General features: G+C 45.5%; 1 protein-coding gene across 1 annotated transcript; it reads right to left on the reverse strand.

The window, feature by feature from the left end:
• Positions 1 to 12207: 12207 nt before the first annotated feature.
• On the reverse strand, positions 12208 to 13344 carry LOC132223343 (melanoma-associated antigen B10-like). Its single transcript, XM_059678589.1, has 2 exons — positions 13020 to 13344; positions 12208 to 12944 (listed from the first exon to the last, which is right to left on the reverse strand). Exons 1-2 carry the CDS (start codon positions 13342 to 13344, stop codon positions 12208 to 12210), a joined length of 1062 nt encoding a protein of 353 aa, XP_059534572.1.
• Positions 13345 to 20850: the final 7506 nt, after the last annotated feature.

Consider the following 20850-nt stretch of genomic DNA (forward strand, 5'->3'; position numbering starts at 1 on the left):
ACAGTAAAGGATCCATCATCAACATCAGGACAAATAGTTGTGCTTCAGCTGGTTTTAATGGCTAAATGGAGACATTAAGTTCCTTGTTTCAAGAATTAAACCCAATGCATATGACCAGGTTGAACCCTAGTATATGCAGCAATCTGAAACATTTTAGCTGTTGTATATGAAACAGTATGTGGGACAAAGTGAATAAATATGGGACATTCACCCAAATAAACAAAGCACCACAGGAATATATGAGACAGAGACAGTTTTGTAATTTAAATATCAGGATACATAGTTTTGGTACATCCTTATGATCACTGGTATCTCTGATACATACCTATGCACTGTGTGAATGATGTTGTCTATTGGTAAAGAATAACTAGAAATAAATAATTGAGTAAGAAATGCTGCCATTGCCTGTCCAGTGTTGTTAAGTGATTGAACATGGACCTATGAACCAGGAGGTCACATTTCAATTCCCAGTCAGGGTACATACCTGGGTTGTAAGCTTGATCCCTAATAGAGGGCACGTAGGAGGCAACTGATCAATGGTTCTCTCACATCATTGATGTTTCTATCTCTCTCCCTCTCCTTTCCTCTCTGAAATCAATAAAAATATGTGTTTTTAAAAAGAGGAGCTTATACTAACCAACATTTTCAGCAACAAAATAATGCTAATAGATTATAACCAGAGGAATAAAAAAAGTTCATGAGTCCATAATAATATAAATACTTGATGAAATATATAGATGGAAGAGACATGAAAGTTCCTCCTTATAGTTTTTGGAATTGCAATTAATGACTGTGTAAAGAAGGGAAATAGAAACCACTATTAGGCAAATACCACAGTGTTGATTACAGCACATTTGATCTATTAATGGGTACTAGAATCAGAGAGTTTGAAGAGAGAACACTTTTACCTAGTCTCAAATATCTCCCCCCAAGGCATTTGCCAACTATAGGATAAATCATAATAAATTTACAGTAGAAACTCCCAGCACAGACCACCAATAATTCCAAGTGTGATGTCAGCAGTAATGAGAGAGATTGAAATTCAGAACCCTATGATATAGTGTACTGAGAAACACATGGCACCATTTCTATGGTTCTTTCTCCAAGGCAGTATGAACTCAGTCTGATAATGAGAAGACATTAGGCAGGACCAAATTGATGGACATTCAGCAAAACAACTGATCAGTACTCTTTTGGGCTGTCAATGTTATAAAAAGCAAGGGAAGACTGAGAAACTATTGTGGATTATAGGAGCACATGGAGAAATAACACCTAAATGGAATATGGGACACTGATTTGGATCCTTCAAAAGGATAGTAATGGGAAAATGGTGAAATTTGAATGAGGTAGTTAATTTGGTTAATGCTTTTAGGGCAATGTTAATTTCATGGTTCTGGCAGTAGTTATCTAAGATAACATTGTAATAGTTGGGTGAGGGATCTATTGAGGCTTTTTATATTATTTTTGCAACTTTCCTGTAAGTCTAAAAGTAGTCTGAAATAAAATGTTGAAAAAAAATAGCCATTATAAAAAAAACTCAGAACTTCCACTTCTACTTTTTGTAAATAACTTAAAATATGCAGAATATATGAAGTGACTGAAAACAGTCAAAACAAGATTATGATCCATAGAAGCAGGAAAACAAATGAAGTAGGCTCCCCAAATCACCCTGTGTTTCTGCTTGTTGTCTAGACTGTAGTGCAGGGAGGATAAGCCAAAAGAGAACACAATATACTCAATGAAGTAAGGACACAGTGATCAGAGTTTGGGAATAGTAAAGCTGCTGAAGTTTGCAGGGCAAGTTGTTGGAGAGAAGAGAGCTGGGTAGAGTTAGTGCTCTAGAAATCTATAGAAGGATCCCCTTGCAGCTTTCACTGAACATTAAACTGTTCATGTGAAAGGCAGGGTACCATCAGGCTGGGCAAAGAGCAAGTACCAGGGGAATTTTAAAAAATATACTGAGAGCAATGAGCTGAACAACTATCCGAAGACAAACATGGCTGGGAGACTTTTAAGTATTGAATAGCCTGAGGGGAGAGTTCTCTGAACACCCAAAGTAATTCAGTGGAATCTCAGACAAGTCTAAGTTTTAGGAATAGGGCTAATGTAATTCAAGAATAATGGCTACCATAGACCATCCTAACAAAGCTTGGCAATGAGCTTCAAAAGAAACAATATGATGGGTAAATGAATTAACTGCTCACCTAAACTTTTTATTAAGAAAAATGAAATCTACAGATTCACAAGATACCATTGAAAAACTACTAGGTATACAAGGAAGTGGAAAATATGACCCAATAGGGGAAATATAACTTATAATCAGGAGAAAAATCAGATATCATGAAAATAACAAAGACTTTAAAACACCTGTTATAAATGTGTCCAAAGATTTAAAGGAAAATACAAACATATTGAATGAACAACTAAATATTTCATAGAGAAACTGAAACTATAAGAAGAAACAAAATCATTCCATAGATTTGAAATAATCTTTATTAAGATTACAGCTAGCTTTTCTTATAGAAATCAACAAGCTGATTCCAAAGTTTATATGAAACATAAAAGGAAATATGTTAGTGAATCCTGAAAAAGGAGAACAAAGTTAATGTGTTTATACAATTTGGCTTCAATATTTATGATTAAAATATAGTAGTGAAGTCAGTGATTATCCTAAAGACAGATAAATAGATTAGTGAAATAGGATAGATGATCCAGAAATAGAATTAAATTTATATGATTAATTAATTTTCAACCAATGTAGCCAATAAATTTAATGGGGAAATAAAAATGTTTTCAACAAATGAGTTGGTACTGGATGAACATGAACCTTGACTACTACCCAACTTAATACAAAAAAAAATAATTTGTGTTGGATCATAGACCCAAAACTTGTAGCTAAGATTAAAGCTTCTAGTAGACAACATAGGAGAATATCTTCATGAGCTGGAAGTAGTCAAAGAATTCTTAGACAAAAGCCAGATAACACTAAAATAAAAAAAAATGATAACACAAAATTTTAAAAATCTGCTGAACAAAAGATATTATGAAAACTAATAAGCAAACCAGCAAGTTACATAAGATATTGATAAACCATATGTCTGACAAAGGACTTATTTCCAGAATATGTAAACAACTTTAACAGCTCAAAAATAAAAAGAAAAAAACCCAACAAATAAAAATGGGCAAAAACTGATATGGACACTTCACAAAAGAAGATAAGTAAATGACCAATAAACCCTTGAAAAATTATTCAGGCACATCAGGAAAATTCAAATTAAAATCACAGTAATACAACACCACTTACCCACTAGAGTGGCTACAAATAAAATAAGTGATGCCACAAAATGTTAGTGAGGATGTCAAAAAAAACAAAATACACATACATTGTTTGAGTGCAAAATATTGCAACTACTCTGGAATTTTCTAGAAGTCTCTCATAAAATTAAACATACACCTACCTTAGGAACCAGAAATGTCACTTCTAACAATTTTTTTAAAATATATTTTATTGATTTTTTACAGAGAGAAGGGAGAGAGATAGAGAGTTAGAAACATCTATGAGAGAGAAACATCGATCAGCTGCCTCCTGCACATCCCCCACTGGGGATGTGCCCGCAACCCAGGTACATGCCCTTGACCGGAATCGAACCTGGGACCCTTCAGTCCGCAGGCCGACGCTCTATCCACTGAGCCAAACCGGTTTCGGCACTTCTAACAATTTAATGCAAATATATTTCTGTAAAAGGGGTTGTACACGAATATTCATAGCACATCTGTTCATAATAGCTAAAAACTGAAAACAATACAAAGGACCATCTCATGAATGTGCAACAAAATGGAATTCTTAGACAATGGAATAAAACTCAATAAAGAAATATTGCTCAATAAAGGATACATTTATTTTACATAGTACAACATGGATGAAACTCAAAAAACATTATGTTAAGTAAAAGAAGTCAGACACAAAAGAGAACAGACAGTATGATTCCACTTATATGAAATTTTGAGATAGGCAAGTTCTGTTTCCAGTCAAAATTAGTAGCAAGGACTTTATTTACCCTCCTGCCAGAAATACCAGCAATAAGAACAATCAAGATGAAGAATATATAAAACATAAAACACTGGTTTGCAACATACCACACCAGGTAATGAATAATAATATTAATAACCAATGGACATGAGACACTGGGGGATAGGGGAGGTTAGGGGACTGTCAAGGGTGGGGGGGAAAAAGAACACATATGTAATACCCTTTGTAATACTTTAAGCAATAAAAAAAAGAAGTAAAAAAAAAAATAAAGTAAATGGGCTAATTCCCCCCCCCCCAAAAAAAGAATAATGATCCGTGAAATTTGGGAAACATAAGGAGTGAGCCCTGTGATTGTCCCAGCTTAATGCTTTAAGAGAAATTCCAGGCCTTTGTGCAAGAGGAGGGAACTCAGGCAGAGTTTATAATTTCCCTGAATTGAAGAGATGGAGCTTGGAATCTGGGGAGGCCAAGGTTGCTAGAGTTCACAATACAAAGTACAGGGCAGTGGTTCTCAACCCATGGGTCGCCAACCTGTGGGTCCTGACCCCTTTGGGGTCGAACGACCCTTTCACAGGGGTCGCCTAAGACCATCGGAAAACACATATATAATTACATATTGTTTTTGTGATTAATCACTATGCTTTAATTATATTCAATTTGTAGCAATGAAAATACATCCTGCATATCAGATATTTACATTATGATTCATAACAGTAGCAACATTACAGTTATGAAGAAGCAACGAAAATAATTTTATGGTTGGGGGTCACCACATGAGGAACTGTATTAAAAGGTCATGGCATTAGGAAGGTTGAGAACCACTGTTCTAGGGAGATGAGGGCCACAGAAACTCCAGAGGTCACACAAGACTGGCAATAGTTCCTGTTCACCAGAGTGGAAAACCACAGCATTCATGGGCCATCAGATACAGTAGTCAGAAGTCTTTTTCCAAAACAGTTAGGCAAGATTAGCCAAACAGTAAATGCTGCTTTGGGCCCAACAACCAAAGATTACAAGCAAGACCCAAAAGGATGATAGAAGGGTTTCCAGCACTGAGCTTTCTTAGTAGTATTTGGGAAACACCAGAGTTGTGTGGGTTTCAGGGCTCACTGCCTGAGAGGGATGAAGAAGTGTTGAGTGGGCAGGACAATGAGCTTACAGTCCCCTCTTCACCCAGACTTATCTGCCTTCAAATCATTGCTTGGTTTGTATATATATATATATATATATATATATATATATATATATATATATATATATATATATATATTTGCCCTATCTGGTTTTGCTCAGTGGATAGAGCATTAGCCTTTGAACTGAAGGGTCCTGAGTTAAATTCTGGTCAAGAGCACATGCTCAGGTTGCAGGCTCAATCCCCAGAAGGGGGTGTGCAGGAGGCAGCCAATTAATCATTCCCTTTCGTCATTGATGTTTCTGTCTCTCTCTCCCTATTTATTTATTTAATAAATATCTGTCTTTATTTATTAATAAATATCTGTCTTTGTACAAATTGTACTTCTGATCTGAGATCCTTAACTTCACTTGTGTGCTCAGTGAATTCTTTTTTGTTTTTTAAGTATATATTTTTATTAATTTCAGAGAGGAAGGGAAAGGGAGTGAGAGACAGAAACCTCAACAATGAGAATCATTGATCAGCTGCCTCCTGCACGCCCCTATTGAGGACCGAGCCCACAATCCAGGCATGTGTCCCTGACCTACCGGGAATCAAACCGTGACCTCTGAGTTCATAGGTCAACATTCAATCACTGAGCCACAGCAGCCAGGCCCAATCATGGATTGGGTTTCTGGGGAAGGCTTAAGTTGGAATAAGAGGTTCCACATCTAAAATACTTATAACTACTGTATAGCAGGTAGAGGTTATGTCATGGAATCCTGGCCTTCAGAGGCCTGCGCACCTGCACTTCATCATCCCTCTCATGGACTCTGGTCATTGCTCTCTCCCTGGGTTCGTCCTGATGTTCCTCACTAGCTGACAGTATTCTGTCTGAATCCATTCCCTGATACCTAGTCATTCTGATCAAATTCTTCTTTCTCAGAGTCAAAGGAAAAAAGTTATTGGCATTTTAGAATTTTAAAGCATGCCCGGAGGAATTTTGGTACTCAAGGCATCACTGAAGAAATCCTGCTTTCTATGGATGAGAGATGAAGTTAATTTTCTGCTCAACCTACTTAGAAAACGGGGAAATTAAAATAACTGAGACAATATATTTTCACCCAAAAGGTGGACCAAAATTTAAAAGGCTAATAAAATGAAACACCTGTGAGTGTAAATTATTTACATATATTACCATGTAAGAATATGAATCAGCATAACTTTATTAGAGCAGAATTTCAGCAATACTCATAAAACTTTGCAATCATATTATCTCCACTTTAATCCAGTTTGCTCTTTGCTGTCTTTGCTTGAAGAAAACATACATATTTGCCCAAGAATTCGTGTCAATGATGTTGATTTCAGTTCCATTAAACACAGTAACAAATGGCAAACAACGTATGTGTGCATCCAGAGGAAAATGATTAAATTAATGATGATGGCATATACACACTTTAGAATTTTAGGGAGTAGTTAAGTGATGGATCCCTATGTGCTCTCACTGAGAGATCCTGCATTCATTTTAGTAAGTGACAAAGGCAAGAGACAGACCAATATGTACACTATTATGCATGTATATTAAAAAGTCACAATGTATTTTTATAACACATCTATGTAAGGATAAGTCTAGAATACATTTTAAGATAACAAAGTTTTTAGTTAAAAAATAGTCCAGCGGTGTAAAGTACAGCATAGGGAATATAGTCAATAATTTATAATAATAAAAGCATAATATACTAATTAGACCAGACGTCCTTCCAGACAACCTTCCAGATGAAATCAGAGCTGCGAGGGAAGCCCGGGTCTCTGGTGCCTGAGGGAAGCCAGTGCCAGCAGCGGGGAAAGGAAGGCCTACTCTTGCACGAATTTTATGCATTGTGCCTCTAGTATTTTAATAACTATGTGTGGTGCTAAGGAGGGTACTGGAATTATTGGGGGGATCACTCTATAAATCATATAAATGTCTAACCACTATGCAGTACACCTGAAACTAATAAATGACATTGAATGGCAATTGTAATTGAAAACTAAAACATTTTTAAAAACAAAGTAACACAAAATTTTAATTGTGGTTACTTCTGAGGAGAGGAATGACTTTTAGAGGAATGTAGTAAGGAAAGAAAATTGTGATTCATTCATGCTGTTGGAAGTTTGGAGCAATGAGACTATTTGCACTATGACCTAAAATCAGATTTTCTCTCTGGAAAAACAAAGACACAAGTGGCAGTGGAAGAATGTTGACTTTTTCCTTTTCTTACAAAGGATATAATCTTTGTCATGGAGCCATTTTCTGGGTTTTTAGAAATTCTATCTACATAGACTCCTGGATTTTTAGAAATTCTGTCTATGTAGATGTTGTCTCAGTGGTTTCTATGATCTTTTCTCATCTGCTTTTTACAAAAGAGGCTTTAGTTTTGACCAACAAGGTAAACTCATTTATTGGCCTATGTAGGCTGTGGCCAATCCCAAAGAATTCAGCCCATTAAAATTCTACTACAAAGAGCCAGTAGATTCTGTGCCAAGTCAGACTGTAGTCATCAGCAGATTGAAAACCCTGAGAATGTGATGGAGGCAGCCAGAGGGGTTGAGGAGAGGTGTGCAAACATCCCCATCCGAAGTGAGGAATTGCATGGAAAGGGCCGCTGCTGTCAGAGGGGTCCACAGTGAAGGAGGGGCTCTGCAGGGAGTTGGGGTGCTCCAGGTTGGGGAGGCAGGGGGCATGCGCTGTGTGTTCAGGGGAGCAGGGTGCAGCCTGCAGGGGAGGATGTGGAGAAGAGCTGGATGGCAGGACAGGCTCCAGTGTGGACAGGAGGCAGGCACACTGGGAAGACCCAGGGGAAGGGCGCTATAATGCAGGAAAGGGCTGGGACTGGGCACTTGTGCTGGGCTCAGGGCAGTCAGCTATCAAGGAGCCAAGGGGGTGGGTAGGGGCTCTCCGGGAGCCTCAGGGGAGGGGGCAGGAGGTCCCTGGGTAAATGAACCACAGACAATCCCTACATTGTGCTTCATTCTCATTTTCACCCCTTCTTTAGGCTTGCTCTCAGGACTTTAGCCACAGGCCTCTGCTTCCTACCATCTGAGAAACATCATGGAATAGTGAGAAGAGAAATGAATGAATAGACACAGGGCTGGGAGGAGTGGAGCAGGGTGGGTTCTTCACCAATTCAGACTACGGCTCTGTCACTCACTAGCCTTGTGAATCCTGAACCTTTCCAAACCCTCTGAGCCTCAGATTCCTCATCAATGACTTGGGCTTGGTGCCTCCTTCCTTCTGGGACTGCTGGGGTGTGTGTGGTGTGTGTAAAGCACCTGGCACAGTGACTGGTGTGCATTGAGATTGTAAAGAATGGCAATTACTACCGTGATTTTCTTGGACCTTAAATAAGACCCACCCTCCTGCTGAGATTTTTTTCTTTGTATTGTTTTTGTGTTAATCCAGGAGATATATGCAGTGCTAAAGAACAGCTAACAACTCTGCCAAAAATTCTGCTTAGCAAGAAAAAATACCTCAGCAAATCATTCCTCTTAGAGGACACAGTATTTAATGGGATGTTAGGGGATGCCCCTCATCTGCATATAACACAAAGCTCCTAAAATGTGTATCAAAAACAACTCTCCTTTCCTCCCTCCCAGCTGCCCTTTGCTCAGAATCACCCCATTTTCCATTCACTTAAGCTTTCCCAAAATCAAGGCCTCCCTTAGAGGTTGACAAATTTTACTCAAGATAAACTAGCTAAGATGCCTTTTTATGGAGCACACCCTGTTTCTCCCAGCCCAGGGAAAGGGGCGCCAGCACAGTGGCTCCCTGGCATCCCACCCTGAGGAAGTACTGCCCTGATTTCTCAGAAACTCCCTGGAGATGAGTCTGTGCCTTGTGTTCTCCTGCTCTGGGCCCCAAGCCCAGGGCACCTTCCATCCCCGCTGCAGGGGGAGAGTTCTCTCTGCTTCATCCAGGATCCCAGTCGCTGCTACAAGCTGTTCTTTGGAGGCTTAGCTCCTCAGCTCTGAGACCCACCACGCAAGGGTCTGGCCCTGGCTCACCACACTCACACCCTCCTCTGAGGCCCCACCCGCCTCCACATAGCATCACCGCCCACTGAAAGGACTGAGGCTTCCCAAGACCCCAGATTGTCTGCTCTTATCACGACTTCCCGCTTCTCCCCTGCTCATAATTCTTTTCACTGAATTATTGTCTTAGAGGTATCTCACCATCTTCCTTTTACCATAGCTGGTTCTAGCCTCCATCATTCTAGGGGCAGTAGCTCTGTTTTCTTTTTCTCACCATCCCCCCCCGCCCTCCCCCCCCACCACCATGGAGCCTTCCCAAGAGCAGATGCTCAATTAATGTTTGAGAATTTTTTTAAAAAAGGCAGTAACAATTCATCATGATTTCATTTCTGTTATGTACTTGAATAAACAAAGCAAGTGCAAGTATATAACTTTTATTTTATAGAACAGCAGAACACAAGGAATAAGGGAAACCAAGAATTGATCATTTTTTTACTTTTCTCTGGATTTTTTATCACAACTATTTTGCCACTTCTTTCTGTTACATTTCTAAGAAAATACATTTCTAATGCCATGATGTCTTGTTCCAGATCACTATGTAAGTCAGAAGGTTAATCCATTTGTTCAGTAAAAAGCAAAACTCTTACTCTTAAGCCTCATAAACAACGTTAAACCCATAACCAATATCATTTGTGCACTTAGATTCTGATGTTAATGAAACTTGTTTTAATGAACATTTGAAAACATTCAGAAACAAAAAGATAAAGCAATCCTATCTAATTAAAGAGAAACATGTTAATTAGTGTATGACCGCTACCCTTCCCATTGGCTAATCAGCGAGATATGCAAATTAACTGCCAGCCAAGATGGCGGCCGGCAGCCAGGCAGCTGGAAGCGAACATGAGATTGCTTGCTTCAGTGACAGAGGACTCCAACGTTCCCCGCCTGCCTTTCCGGGCTCTGAGCTTGCAGTTTGAAACACTGTAACAAATATAGAAGCTAAACAAAACCCTAGAAACCTGATTTCAGCCGCCTGGGATCTCGGAGCTGGAGTTCTACATTGTTTCGATTATAGAACCCAAACAAACCAGATACCTGCTTTCAGTAGCAGAGGCCTCAGAGCTGGAGCCAGAGCTAAAGCTGGCCCAGAATAAAAAAATAAAAAAAGGAGCAGTTGGGAGCTTCAGTCACCTGTCAGCCTGAAAACAGCCCTCAGCCCCTCACCCAGACTGGCCAGGCACCCCAGTGGGGACCCGCACCCTGAAGGGTGTGTGACCAGCTGCAAACAGCCATCATCCCCTCATCCAGGCTGGCCAGGCACCCCAGTGGGGACCCCCACCCTGAAGGGTGTGTGACCAACTGCAAACAGCCATCATCCCCTCACCCAGGCTGGCAAGGCACCCCAGTGGGGACCCCCACCCTGATCCAGGACACCCTTCAGGGCAAACCAGCCAGCCCCACCCATGCACCAGGTCTCTATCCTATATAGTAAAAGGGTAATATGCCTCCCAGCACCAGGATCAGCGGAGCCAGGAGGCCTCCCTGCACTGGGATCAGCATGACAGGGGGCAGCGCCCAAACCCCCTGATCGCCCTGCAGCTCTGTGTGTGACAGGGGGCGGGGCCACAACCTCCCTATCGGCCCTGCTCTGTTCCTAACAGGGGAAGGCTTCCCAACACCCTGATCAGCCCTGCTCTGTGCCTGATAGGGGGAAGCTCCCCAACCCCTGATCTCCCTATGGCTCTGTGTGTGACAGGGTGCGGCACCCCAACCCTCCCACCCCACGGGCCCTGCTCTGTGTGTGACGGGGTAGATCTATAACCTCCCCATCGGCCCTGCCCTGAGTGTGAGAGTGGTGGCACCCCAACCCCCTGATCGGCCCTGCTCTGTGGGTGACCCCACCTCCCCCCCCCACGGGCCCTGCTCTGTGTGTGATCGCGTAGAGCCATAACCTCCCCATCGGCCCTGCCCTGAGTGTGACAGTGGTGGTGCCCCACCCCCCTGATCGGCCCTGCTCTGTGTGTGACAGGGGTCGGTGCCCCAATTCCCCTATCGGCCCTACTCTGTGAGTGACAGGGGGGAGCTCCTCAACTCCCTGATGGGCCCTGCTCTGTGAGTGACAGGGGGGAGCTCCCCAACCCCCTGATGGGCCCTGCTCTGTGCATGACATGGGGGAGCTCCCCAACCCCCTGATTGGCCCTGCTCTGTGCGTGACAGGGGGTGGTGCCGCAACTTCCCCATCGACCCTGCCTTGAGTGTGACAGGGGGCGGTGCCCCAAACCCCCAATCGGCCCTACTCTGAGCGTGACTGAGGGTGGCATTGCAACCTCCCAATTCGCCCTGCTCTGTGCATGACAGGGGGCGGCGCCCCAACTCCCCAATCGGCCCTGCTCTGAGCCGGACCAGGGGCTGCACCTAGGGATTGGGCCTGCCCTCTGCCACCCGGAAGCAGGCCTAAGCCAGCAGGTCGTTATCTCCCGAGGGGTCCCAGACTGCAAGAGGGCACAGGCCGGGCTGAGGGACACTCCCCCCCTGAGTGCACAAATTTTTGTGCACTGGGCCTCAATTTAATAACAGAACAGGAGCACAGATATGATGTGCACTGCATTCCCTCCAGCACTATCCAACCCCACACCATTTCAAGCAGAAAATGAAGGAAGTGCTTCCGATTTCAATACCTTTTTTTTATCACAACTATTTGCCACTCATTTCTGTCACATTTCTAAGGAAATACATTTCTAATGCCATGTTGTCTTGTTCCAGATCACTATGTAAGATGGAAGGTTACTCCATTTCTTCAGTAAAAAGCAAAACTCTTACTCTTAAGCCTCATAAACAACATTAAACTCATAAACAATATCATTTGTGCATTTAGATTCTGACGCTAGTTACACTTGTTTTAAAGAACAGCATTTGAAAACACTCAGCAACAATCTGTAAAGCAATCGTTTAATAACAGAACAGGAGCACAGATATGATGTGCAATGCGTTTCCCCCAGCACCCCTCACCCCCCCACCACCACCTCAAGCCAGAGTGAGGGAAGTGCTTCAGATCTCAATACATGTGGGGGTTGTTGAAAGGGGTGCCGGAAAGATCACAGGCCGGAGAGGCAGCGCGAATCACCGCCTCGAATCTTTGGCGGGATCTCTCCAGCTCATCCTCCCGGGCTTCTTCGTACCAGTGTGGGAAGGCGCTGGGCTGGGTACCGTGCAGCTTGGCTAAGAACTCCAGCACTTCCATCTTGCTGGTCTCCGCATAGGCTTGAGGGCCCCACAGGAACTCGTGGCTCAGGGGATCACTGCGGGGCACCTGGCGGTACTCCAGGTAGCCTTCTTTCACCAGATCTTCTGTGAGCTTCATGGTCTCCCTGTGGAGGCTGTGCTCCTTTCCAGCGTGGATGCCCATCGCATTGAGGACATCCCAGATCTCTTCCTCGGGGGCGCGGTTGCCCTTCATGAAGATCACACAGAGGACGGTCATCAGGAGGCCCTTCTTGGGCAGGATCTGCCCGTGCAGACTGCTATCCCCGCTGTGGTGCAGCTTGCTGACCAGGACGTAGCCATGCCCGGCCGGGTCGGCTTCCTTCACATCAATGCCGAAGGCCAGCACCATCAGCTCCGAGGCTCTCTTGAGGATCTCCTGGAAGTAGGACTTGTGCTTCCTGACGACATGCTTCATCATGTCTTCCTTGGTGATGGGCTGCTTCATGTTATACTTGCGCAGCATGAACTGCGCCAGCAGCATCGCCTTCTGGTCTAGAGGGCTCCTGCGGGATTCATCAGACCGCGACTCTGCCTGGCAGGCACCTTCCTGGGAGGCACCTTCCTGGGAGCCACCTGCCTGGGCGGCACCTGCCTGGCAGGCACCTGCCTGGGCGGCACCTGCACTTTCCTCGCTTTGGCTCTCGCTTTGACTCTCGCTTTGGCTCTCGGTGCTGGTGGTAGTGGTATCAAAACATGGCCACGCGATTCTTGCCTTGCGGGGAGAGCTAATGGCTGCTGCGGCTCCCTGAGGCTCCTGGGACAGCGCAGGCTCAGGGCTGCCCAGGGAAGAAACCTCAGACGAAGAGGAGGAGGAGGACTCATCCCCCTCCTCTGCTGAGGTCTGAGCTCTCAGGACTGTCCCAGCCTCCAGCTGGACCGGTCTGCGTCTCTCTTGGGCGTGGTGCTTACTCTTCTTCCCCTGAGGCATGATGACACTGGCCAGGGGCAGCGGACACCCGTGTGGCAGGAGAGGAGGTGATGTGGGCCCCTGGAGGAGGGAGAGTAAGATGGCCTGTGCGCCCTCAGAAGGGATATAGCACCTGGACCATAACCCCGGCCATGTCTGCAGGGTCTGAGGGCAGTGATCCAGGCACCCACAGGGCTCCTGGTCCGCCCTACGACCCTGCAGAGGAAGTGAGGGTGCACCTTGGGCTGAGAGCAGGGCTCTGCGGGTCCCCTGTGTTCTGCGGTGGAGGATCCTCTCCTTCACAGGATCATCCTGTGGACCCACTGTTGGCAGGGCCCGGCCTCCTCCCCTCTCCACTGTGAACTAAACTCCGTACCCCAATGGCCTTACCCCTGTGAGGCCTGGGGGAAGTGAGGGAGAGCCCTATCTCATCATCCTGCTGGGGATGGGCTTCTAGAGTTATATCAGGAGCAGTGTCTTATGGGATCTCTCTTGACAAAGGTATTAAATATGTGTCCTGATACCACAATTGCCACCCCCCCCCCCGCCCCGCACCTCCCAATCATGCCCTCACCACCCTGGTGTCTGTGTCTATTGGTTAGGCTTATATGCTTGCATAGAAGTTCTTTGGTTGATCTCTCCCCCTTACCCCCGCTCTCCCCTATCTTCCTTCTGGGGTTTGAACTTCAGATCCATGCTTCTCTGTCTCTGGATTTGTTTCTATTCATCAGTTTATGTTGTTCATTTTATTCCACAAATGAGTGAGAATATGTTATTTAATTGCTTAAATATTACATATACTATTACACATCTCCTTTTCGCCCATTTGACCCCCCCCCCATCTACAACCATCTCCCAGCACATGCCCTCACCTCCCAGGGTCTGCGTCTATTAGTTATGCTTATATGCATGCATACCAGTCCTTTAATTGATCTCTTATACACCCCTAAGGGATTCCTGGTCCGAAGCAATTACTAGGGTTTTCATTCCACACTTTTGAGGCCACACCCATTAGAACAAAACCCCATACCCAGTAGACCAAGAACCCCCAATTGCATGAGACTAAGAACTCCCCATTAGACCAAGACCTCCCACCACCATTAAACAAAGACCCCCACCCCATTAGACCAAGAAGAAAGATACCCCCAACCGGGTCCATTCAACCAAGACTCCACTCCCACCTCCCTCCCCATCCCAGAGAGTGAGAGTCCTGCCGTTTCCTCCCCAGGTAGACCGCAGGGGCAGGGGTAAGGGCTTGACAGTACCTCCGGGCGCTCCGGGTCTTCTCCCCCACTCCTTGACCACAAAGGAAGACTGGGATTTCGCTCTTTGACCCGAGGCCTGCCAGCCTCAGGTCCTCAGATCTCAACGTCCACTCCCTGGAAACGCCAAGACAGAGATGAGGCAATAGAGCATTGGCGTCAACCGCCAGGCCTTCTGCGTCGGAGCACCTGGTGGGGGCGGGGCGGGGCGGGGCGGGGCGGGGCGGGGCGGGCCACGCGGGGGGCTCGCGCTGCATTCTGGGAAGTCGCCCTGGTTCCCGTGGCTGGGAGCCTGGGAGTCCCCTTTCCGCAGGTCTGAGAGCCCGCACCTGGATGCTCAGCATCGCTTCTCTCCTCCAAGGCCTGGGACCCTGGAGGGGGAAGCCAGCTAATAGCTTTGCTGAGTTGATGTGTGATCACATGCTATACAAATTGAAACAATAATTGTGATTTGGACCCAAACAGAATCCAGGTATAGCATGTACTCAGGTCTCAGGAACTGATCCTGATGAGTTTGAATGTGTCCTCCTCCTACTTAAAGGAGGCACACTTGTTACTAAGTGTCCATAATTACGGTAACTAACTTTGAGAGAATAGCTAATGTGACCCTCAGGACTGGGTTGACGAGGGTGGCATCCACATTCAACTGTGCCATTTTGTCTCCATAAACTTGGGAAAATGTCTTCACCTCTCTGACCTTAGTGTCCTTTTCTCAAACATGCCAAGCAAAACACCTTCAATTCTATGGGAACTAGGTACCCACGGGCACGGCACAAACATGAACATAACCCACATGAGTCCACAGTGACGCCAACATTGAAATGTTCCGCAAATTATACACCCCATGTCCTACATAAGCATGCAACTTTAAAGTAATCACAAAAATGAAAACTGTCCCCATGATTTAAAAGATCCATTCTGGAATAGTAGGCTATGAGAAATTCAATAGTTAGGTAGCCAGATACCCAAATACTCTCAAATAAGAGAATCATATGAACTCAGATATTAACAGATAAAATGAAGCAGTCACTAGCCATCAACCTATCTGTAATTTCCCAGTAGAATATATTCACCAGCTACTGCAAAGCTTCTCTTGGAACTTTAGTGGTGGGAAACCACAATTTCCAAAACTCTCTTTAACAGTCAACGGTAGACATTTTATTGTATCGATTTATTGAGAATGTAATTTTTTTAAAATTTTTTCTTTATAGCTTAAGGTATTACATATGTGTCCTTATCGCCCACTGCTCCCCTACCCCCCCAATCATGCCCTCACCCCGCTGGTATCTGTGTCCATCCGTTAGACTTATATGCGTACATGCAAATCCTTTGGTTGATCTCTCCCCATTACACCTGCCCTCCCTTACCTTGCCTCTGAGGTTTGAACTTCTGATCAGTGCTTCTCTGTCTCTGGATCTGTTTCTGTTCTTTAGTTTATGTTGTTCATTATGTTCCACAAATGAGTGGGGATCACTTTTTTATTGCTTTACTTATTACATTTGATACTACATGTATCCTTTTACCCCATGTGACCTAGCCCCCTCCCGAGCAACCCCCAGCGCATGCCCTCACCACCCACTGTCTGTGTATATTGGTTATGCATGCATACAAGTCCTCTGGTTGATCTCTTACCCCACCCCCATGGGAATCCTTTTTCCAAAGTAATTTTTAGGGTTTTCAGTCCTCACTCTTGTGGCCACCCACATTAGACCAAGGCCCTCCCCCACCGTAATTAGACCAAGAACCCCAACCTTCATTAGATCAAGTCCTCCATTAGACCAAGAAACCCCATGAGACCAAGAACTTCCCACCCCCATTAGACCAAGAACCCCCATCTCCAGTAAACCATGAACACCCGACACCCATTAGAACAAGACACTTCTCCCCCATTAGAGCCAGACCACCCACCCTCATGAGACCAAAACACCCAACTCTATTAGATGAAGAACCCCACCTCCATTAGACAATCACCCCTCACCCTTATTAGACCAAGCCCCCACCCCCATTAGACCAAGACTGACCCCCAACCGGGTCCATTCGACCAAGACTCCACTCCCACCTCCCTCCCCATCCCAGAGAGTGAGAGTCCTGCCGTTTCCTCCCCAGGTAGACCGCAGGGGCAGGGGTAAGGGCTTGACAGTACCTCCGGGCGCTCCGGGTCTTCTCCCCCACTCCTTGACCACAAAGGAAGACTGGGATTTCGCTCTTTGACCCGAGGCCTGCCAGCCTCAGGTCCTCAGATCTCAACGTCCACTCCCTGGAAACGCCAAGACAGAGATGAGGCAATAGAGCATTGGCGTCAACCGCCAGGCCTTCTGCGTCGGAGCACCTGGTGGGGGCGGGGCGGGGCGGGGCGGGGCGGGCCACGCGGGGGTCGCGCGCTGCATTCTGGGAAGTCGCCCTGGTTCCCGTGGCTGGGAGCCTGGGAGTCCCCTTTCCGCAGGTCTGAGAGCCCGCACCTGGATGCTCAGCATCGCTTCTCTCCTCCAAGGCCTGGGACCCTGGAGGGGGAAGCCAGCTAATAGCTTTGCTGAGTTGATGTGTGATCACATGCTATACAAATTGAAACAATAATTGTGATTTGGACCCAAACAGAATCCAGGTATAGCATGTACTCAGGTCTCAGGAACTGATCCTGATGAGTTTGAATGTGTCCTCCTCCTACTTAAAGGAGGCACACTTGTTACTAAGTGTCCATAATTACGGTAACTAACTTTGAGAGAATAGCTAATGTGACCCTCAGGACTGGGTTGACGAGGGTGGCATCCACATTCAACTGTGCCATTTTGTCTCCATAAACTTGGGAAAATGTCTTCACCTCTCTGACCTTAGTGTCCTTTTCTCAAACATGCCAAGCAAAACACCTTCAATTCTATGGGAACTAGGTACCCACGGGCACGGCACAAACATGAACATAACCCACATGAGTCCACAGTGACGCCAACATTGAAATGTTCCGCAAATTATACACCCCATGTCCTACATAAGCATGCAACTTTAAAGTAATCACAAAAATGAAAACTGTCCCCATGATTTAAAAGATCCATTCTGGAATAGTGGGCTATGAGAAATTCAATAGTTAGGTAGCCAGATACCCAAATACTCTCAAATAAGAGAATCATATGAACTCAGATATTAACAGGTAAAATGAAGCAGTCACTAGCCATCAACCTATCTGTAATTTCCCAGTAGAATATATTCACCAGCTACTGCAAAGCTTCTCTTGGAACTTTAGTGGTGGGAAACCACAATTTCCAAAACTCTCTTTAACAGTCAACGGTAGACATTTTATTGTATCGATTTATTGAGAATGTAATTTTTTTAAAATTTTTTCTTTATAGCTTAAGGTATTACATATGTGTCCTTATCGCCCACTGCTCCCCTACCCCCCCAATCATGCCCTCACCCCGCTGGTATCTGTGTCCATCCGTTAGACTTATATGCGTACATGCAAATCCTTTGGTTGATCTCTCCCCATTACACCTGCCCTCCCTTACCTTGCCTCTGAGGTTTGAACTTCTGATCAGTGCTTCTCTGTCTCTGGATCTGTTTCTGTTCTTTAGTTTATGTTGTTCATTATGTTCCACAAATGAGTGGGGATCACTTTTTTATTGCTTTACTTATTACATTTGATACTACATGTATCCTTTTACCCCATGTGACCTAGCCCCCTCCCGAGCAACCCCCAGCGCATGCCCTCACCACCCACTGTCTGTGTATATTGGTTATGCATGCATACAAGTCCTCTGGTTGATCTCTTACCCCACCCCCATGGGAATCCTTTTTCCAAAGTAATTTTTAGGGTTTTCAGTCCTCACTCTTGTGGCCACCCACATTAGACCAAGGCCCTCCCCCACCGTAATTAGACCAAGAACCCCAACCTTCATTAGATCAAGTCCTCCATTAGACCAAGAAACCCCATGAGACCAAGAACTTCCCACCCCCATTAGACCAAGAACCCCCATCTCCAGTAAACCATGAACACCCGACACCCATTAGAACAAGACACTTCTCCCCCATTAGAGCCAGACCACCCACCCTCATGAGACCAAAACACCCAACTCTATTAGATGAAGAACCCCACCTCCATTAGACAATCACCCCTCACCCTTATTAGACCAAGCCCCCACCCCCATTAGACCAAGACTGACCCCCAACCGGGTCCATTCGACCAAGACTCCACTCCCACCTCCCTCCCCATCCCAGAGAGTGAGAGTCCTGCCGTTTCCTCCCCAGGTAGACCGCAGGGGCAGGGGTAAGGGCTTGACAGTACCTCCGGGCGCTCCGGGTCTTCTCCCCCACTCCTTGACCACAAAGGAAGACTGGGATTTCGCTCTTTGACCCGAGGCCTGCCAGCCTCAGGTCCTCAGATCTCAACGTCCACTCCCTGGAAACGCCAAGACAGAGATGAGGCAATAGAGCATTGGCGTCAACCGCCAGGCCTTCTGCGTCGGAGCACCTGGTGGGGGCGGGGCGGGGCGGGGCGGGGCGGGCCACGCGGGGGTCGCGCGCTGCATTCTGGGAAGTCGCCCTGGTTCCCGTGGCTGGGAGCCTGGGAGTCCCCTTTCCGCAGGTCTGAGAGCCCGCACCTGGATGCTCAGCATCGCTTCTCTCCTCCAAGGCCTGGGACCCTGGAGGGGGAAGCCAGCTAATAGCTTTGCTGAGTTGATGTGTGATCACATGCTATACAAATTGAAACAATAATTGTGATTTGGACCCAAACAGAATCCAGGTATAGCATGTACTCAGGTCTCAGGAACTGATCCTGATGAGTTTGAATGTGTCCTCCTCCTACTTAAAGGAGGCACACTTGTTACTAAGTGTCCATAATTACGGTAACTAACTTTGAGAGAATAGCTAATGTGACCCTCAGGACTGGGTTGACGAGGGTGGCATCCACATTCAACTGTGCCATTTTGTCTCCATAAACTTGGGAAAATGTCTTCACCTCTCTGACCTTAGTGTCCTTTTCTCAAACATGCCAAGCAAAACATCTTCAATTCTATGGGAACTAGGTACCCACGGGCACGGCACAAACATGAACATAACCCACATGAGTCCACAGTGACGCCAACATTGAAATGTTCCGCAAATTATACACCCCATGTCCTACATAAGCATGCAACTTTAAAGTAATCACAAAAATGAAAACTGTCCCCATGATTTAAAAGATCCATTCTGGAATAGTAGGCTATGAGAAATTCAATAGTTAGGTAGCCAGATACCCAAATACTCTCAAATAAGAGAATCATATGAACTCAGATATTAACAGGTAAAATGAAGCAGTCACTAGCCATCAACCTATCTGTAATTTCCCAGTAGAATATATTCACCAGCTACTGCAAAGCTTCTCTTGGAACTTTAGTGGTGGGAAACCACAATTTCCAAAACTCTCTTTAACAGTCAACGGTAGACATTTTATTGTATCGATTTATTGAGAATGTAATTTTTTTAAAATTTTTTCTTTATAGCTTAAGGTATTACATATGTGTCCTTATCGCCCACTGCTCCCCTACCCCCCCAATCATGCCCTCACCCCGCTGGTATCTGTGTCCATCCGTTAGACTTATATGCGTACATGCAAATCCTTTGGTTGATCTCTCCCCATTACACCTGCCCTCCCTTACCTTGCCTCTGAGGTTTGAACTTCTGATCAGTGCTTCTCTGTCTCTGGATCTGTTTCTGTTCTTTAGTTTATGTTGTTCATTATGTTCCACAAATGAGTGGGGATCACTTTTTTATTGCTTTACTTATTACATTTGATACTACATGTATCCTTTTACCCCATGTGACCTACCCCCCTCCCGAGCAACCCCCAGCGCATGCCCTCACCACCCACTGTCTGTGTATATTGGTTATGCATGCATACAAGTCCTCTGGTTGATCTCTTACCCCACCCCCATGGGAATCCTTTTTCCAAAGTAATTTTTAGGGTTTTCAGTCCTCACTCTTGTGGCCACCCACATTAGACCAAGGCCCTCCCCCACCGTAATTAGACCAAGAACCCCAACCTTCATTAGATCAAGTCCTCCATTAGACCAAGAAACCCCATGAGACCAAGAACTTCCCACCCCCATTAGACCAAGAACCCCCATCTCCAGTAAACCATGAACACCCGACACCCATTAGAACAAGACACTTCTCCCCCATTAGAGCCAGACCACCCACCCTCATGAGACCAAAACACCCAACTCTATTAGACGAAGAACCCCACCTCCATTAGACAATCACCCCTCACCCTTATTAGACCAAGCCCCCACCCCCA

The sequence above is a fragment of the Myotis daubentonii genome, chromosome X (genome assembly GCF_963259705.1).
Source record: "Myotis daubentonii chromosome X, mMyoDau2.1, whole genome shotgun sequence".
Classification (NCBI taxonomy): Eukaryota; Metazoa; Chordata; class Mammalia; order Chiroptera; family Vespertilionidae; genus Myotis; species Myotis daubentonii.

What these genes read in the sequence shown, in the direction of transcription:
- LOC132223343 (XM_059678589.1), bottom strand. Translation starts at nt 13,344, where the DNA reads ATGCCTCAGGGGAAGAAGAGTAAGCACCACGCCCAAGAGAGACGCAGA. An exon ending in TGCAGGTGCCGCCCAGGCAG is followed by an intron (nt 12,945 to 13,019) that starts GTGCCTGCCAGG and finishes CCTGCCAGGCAG; the next exon opens with AGTCGCGGTCTGATGAATCC.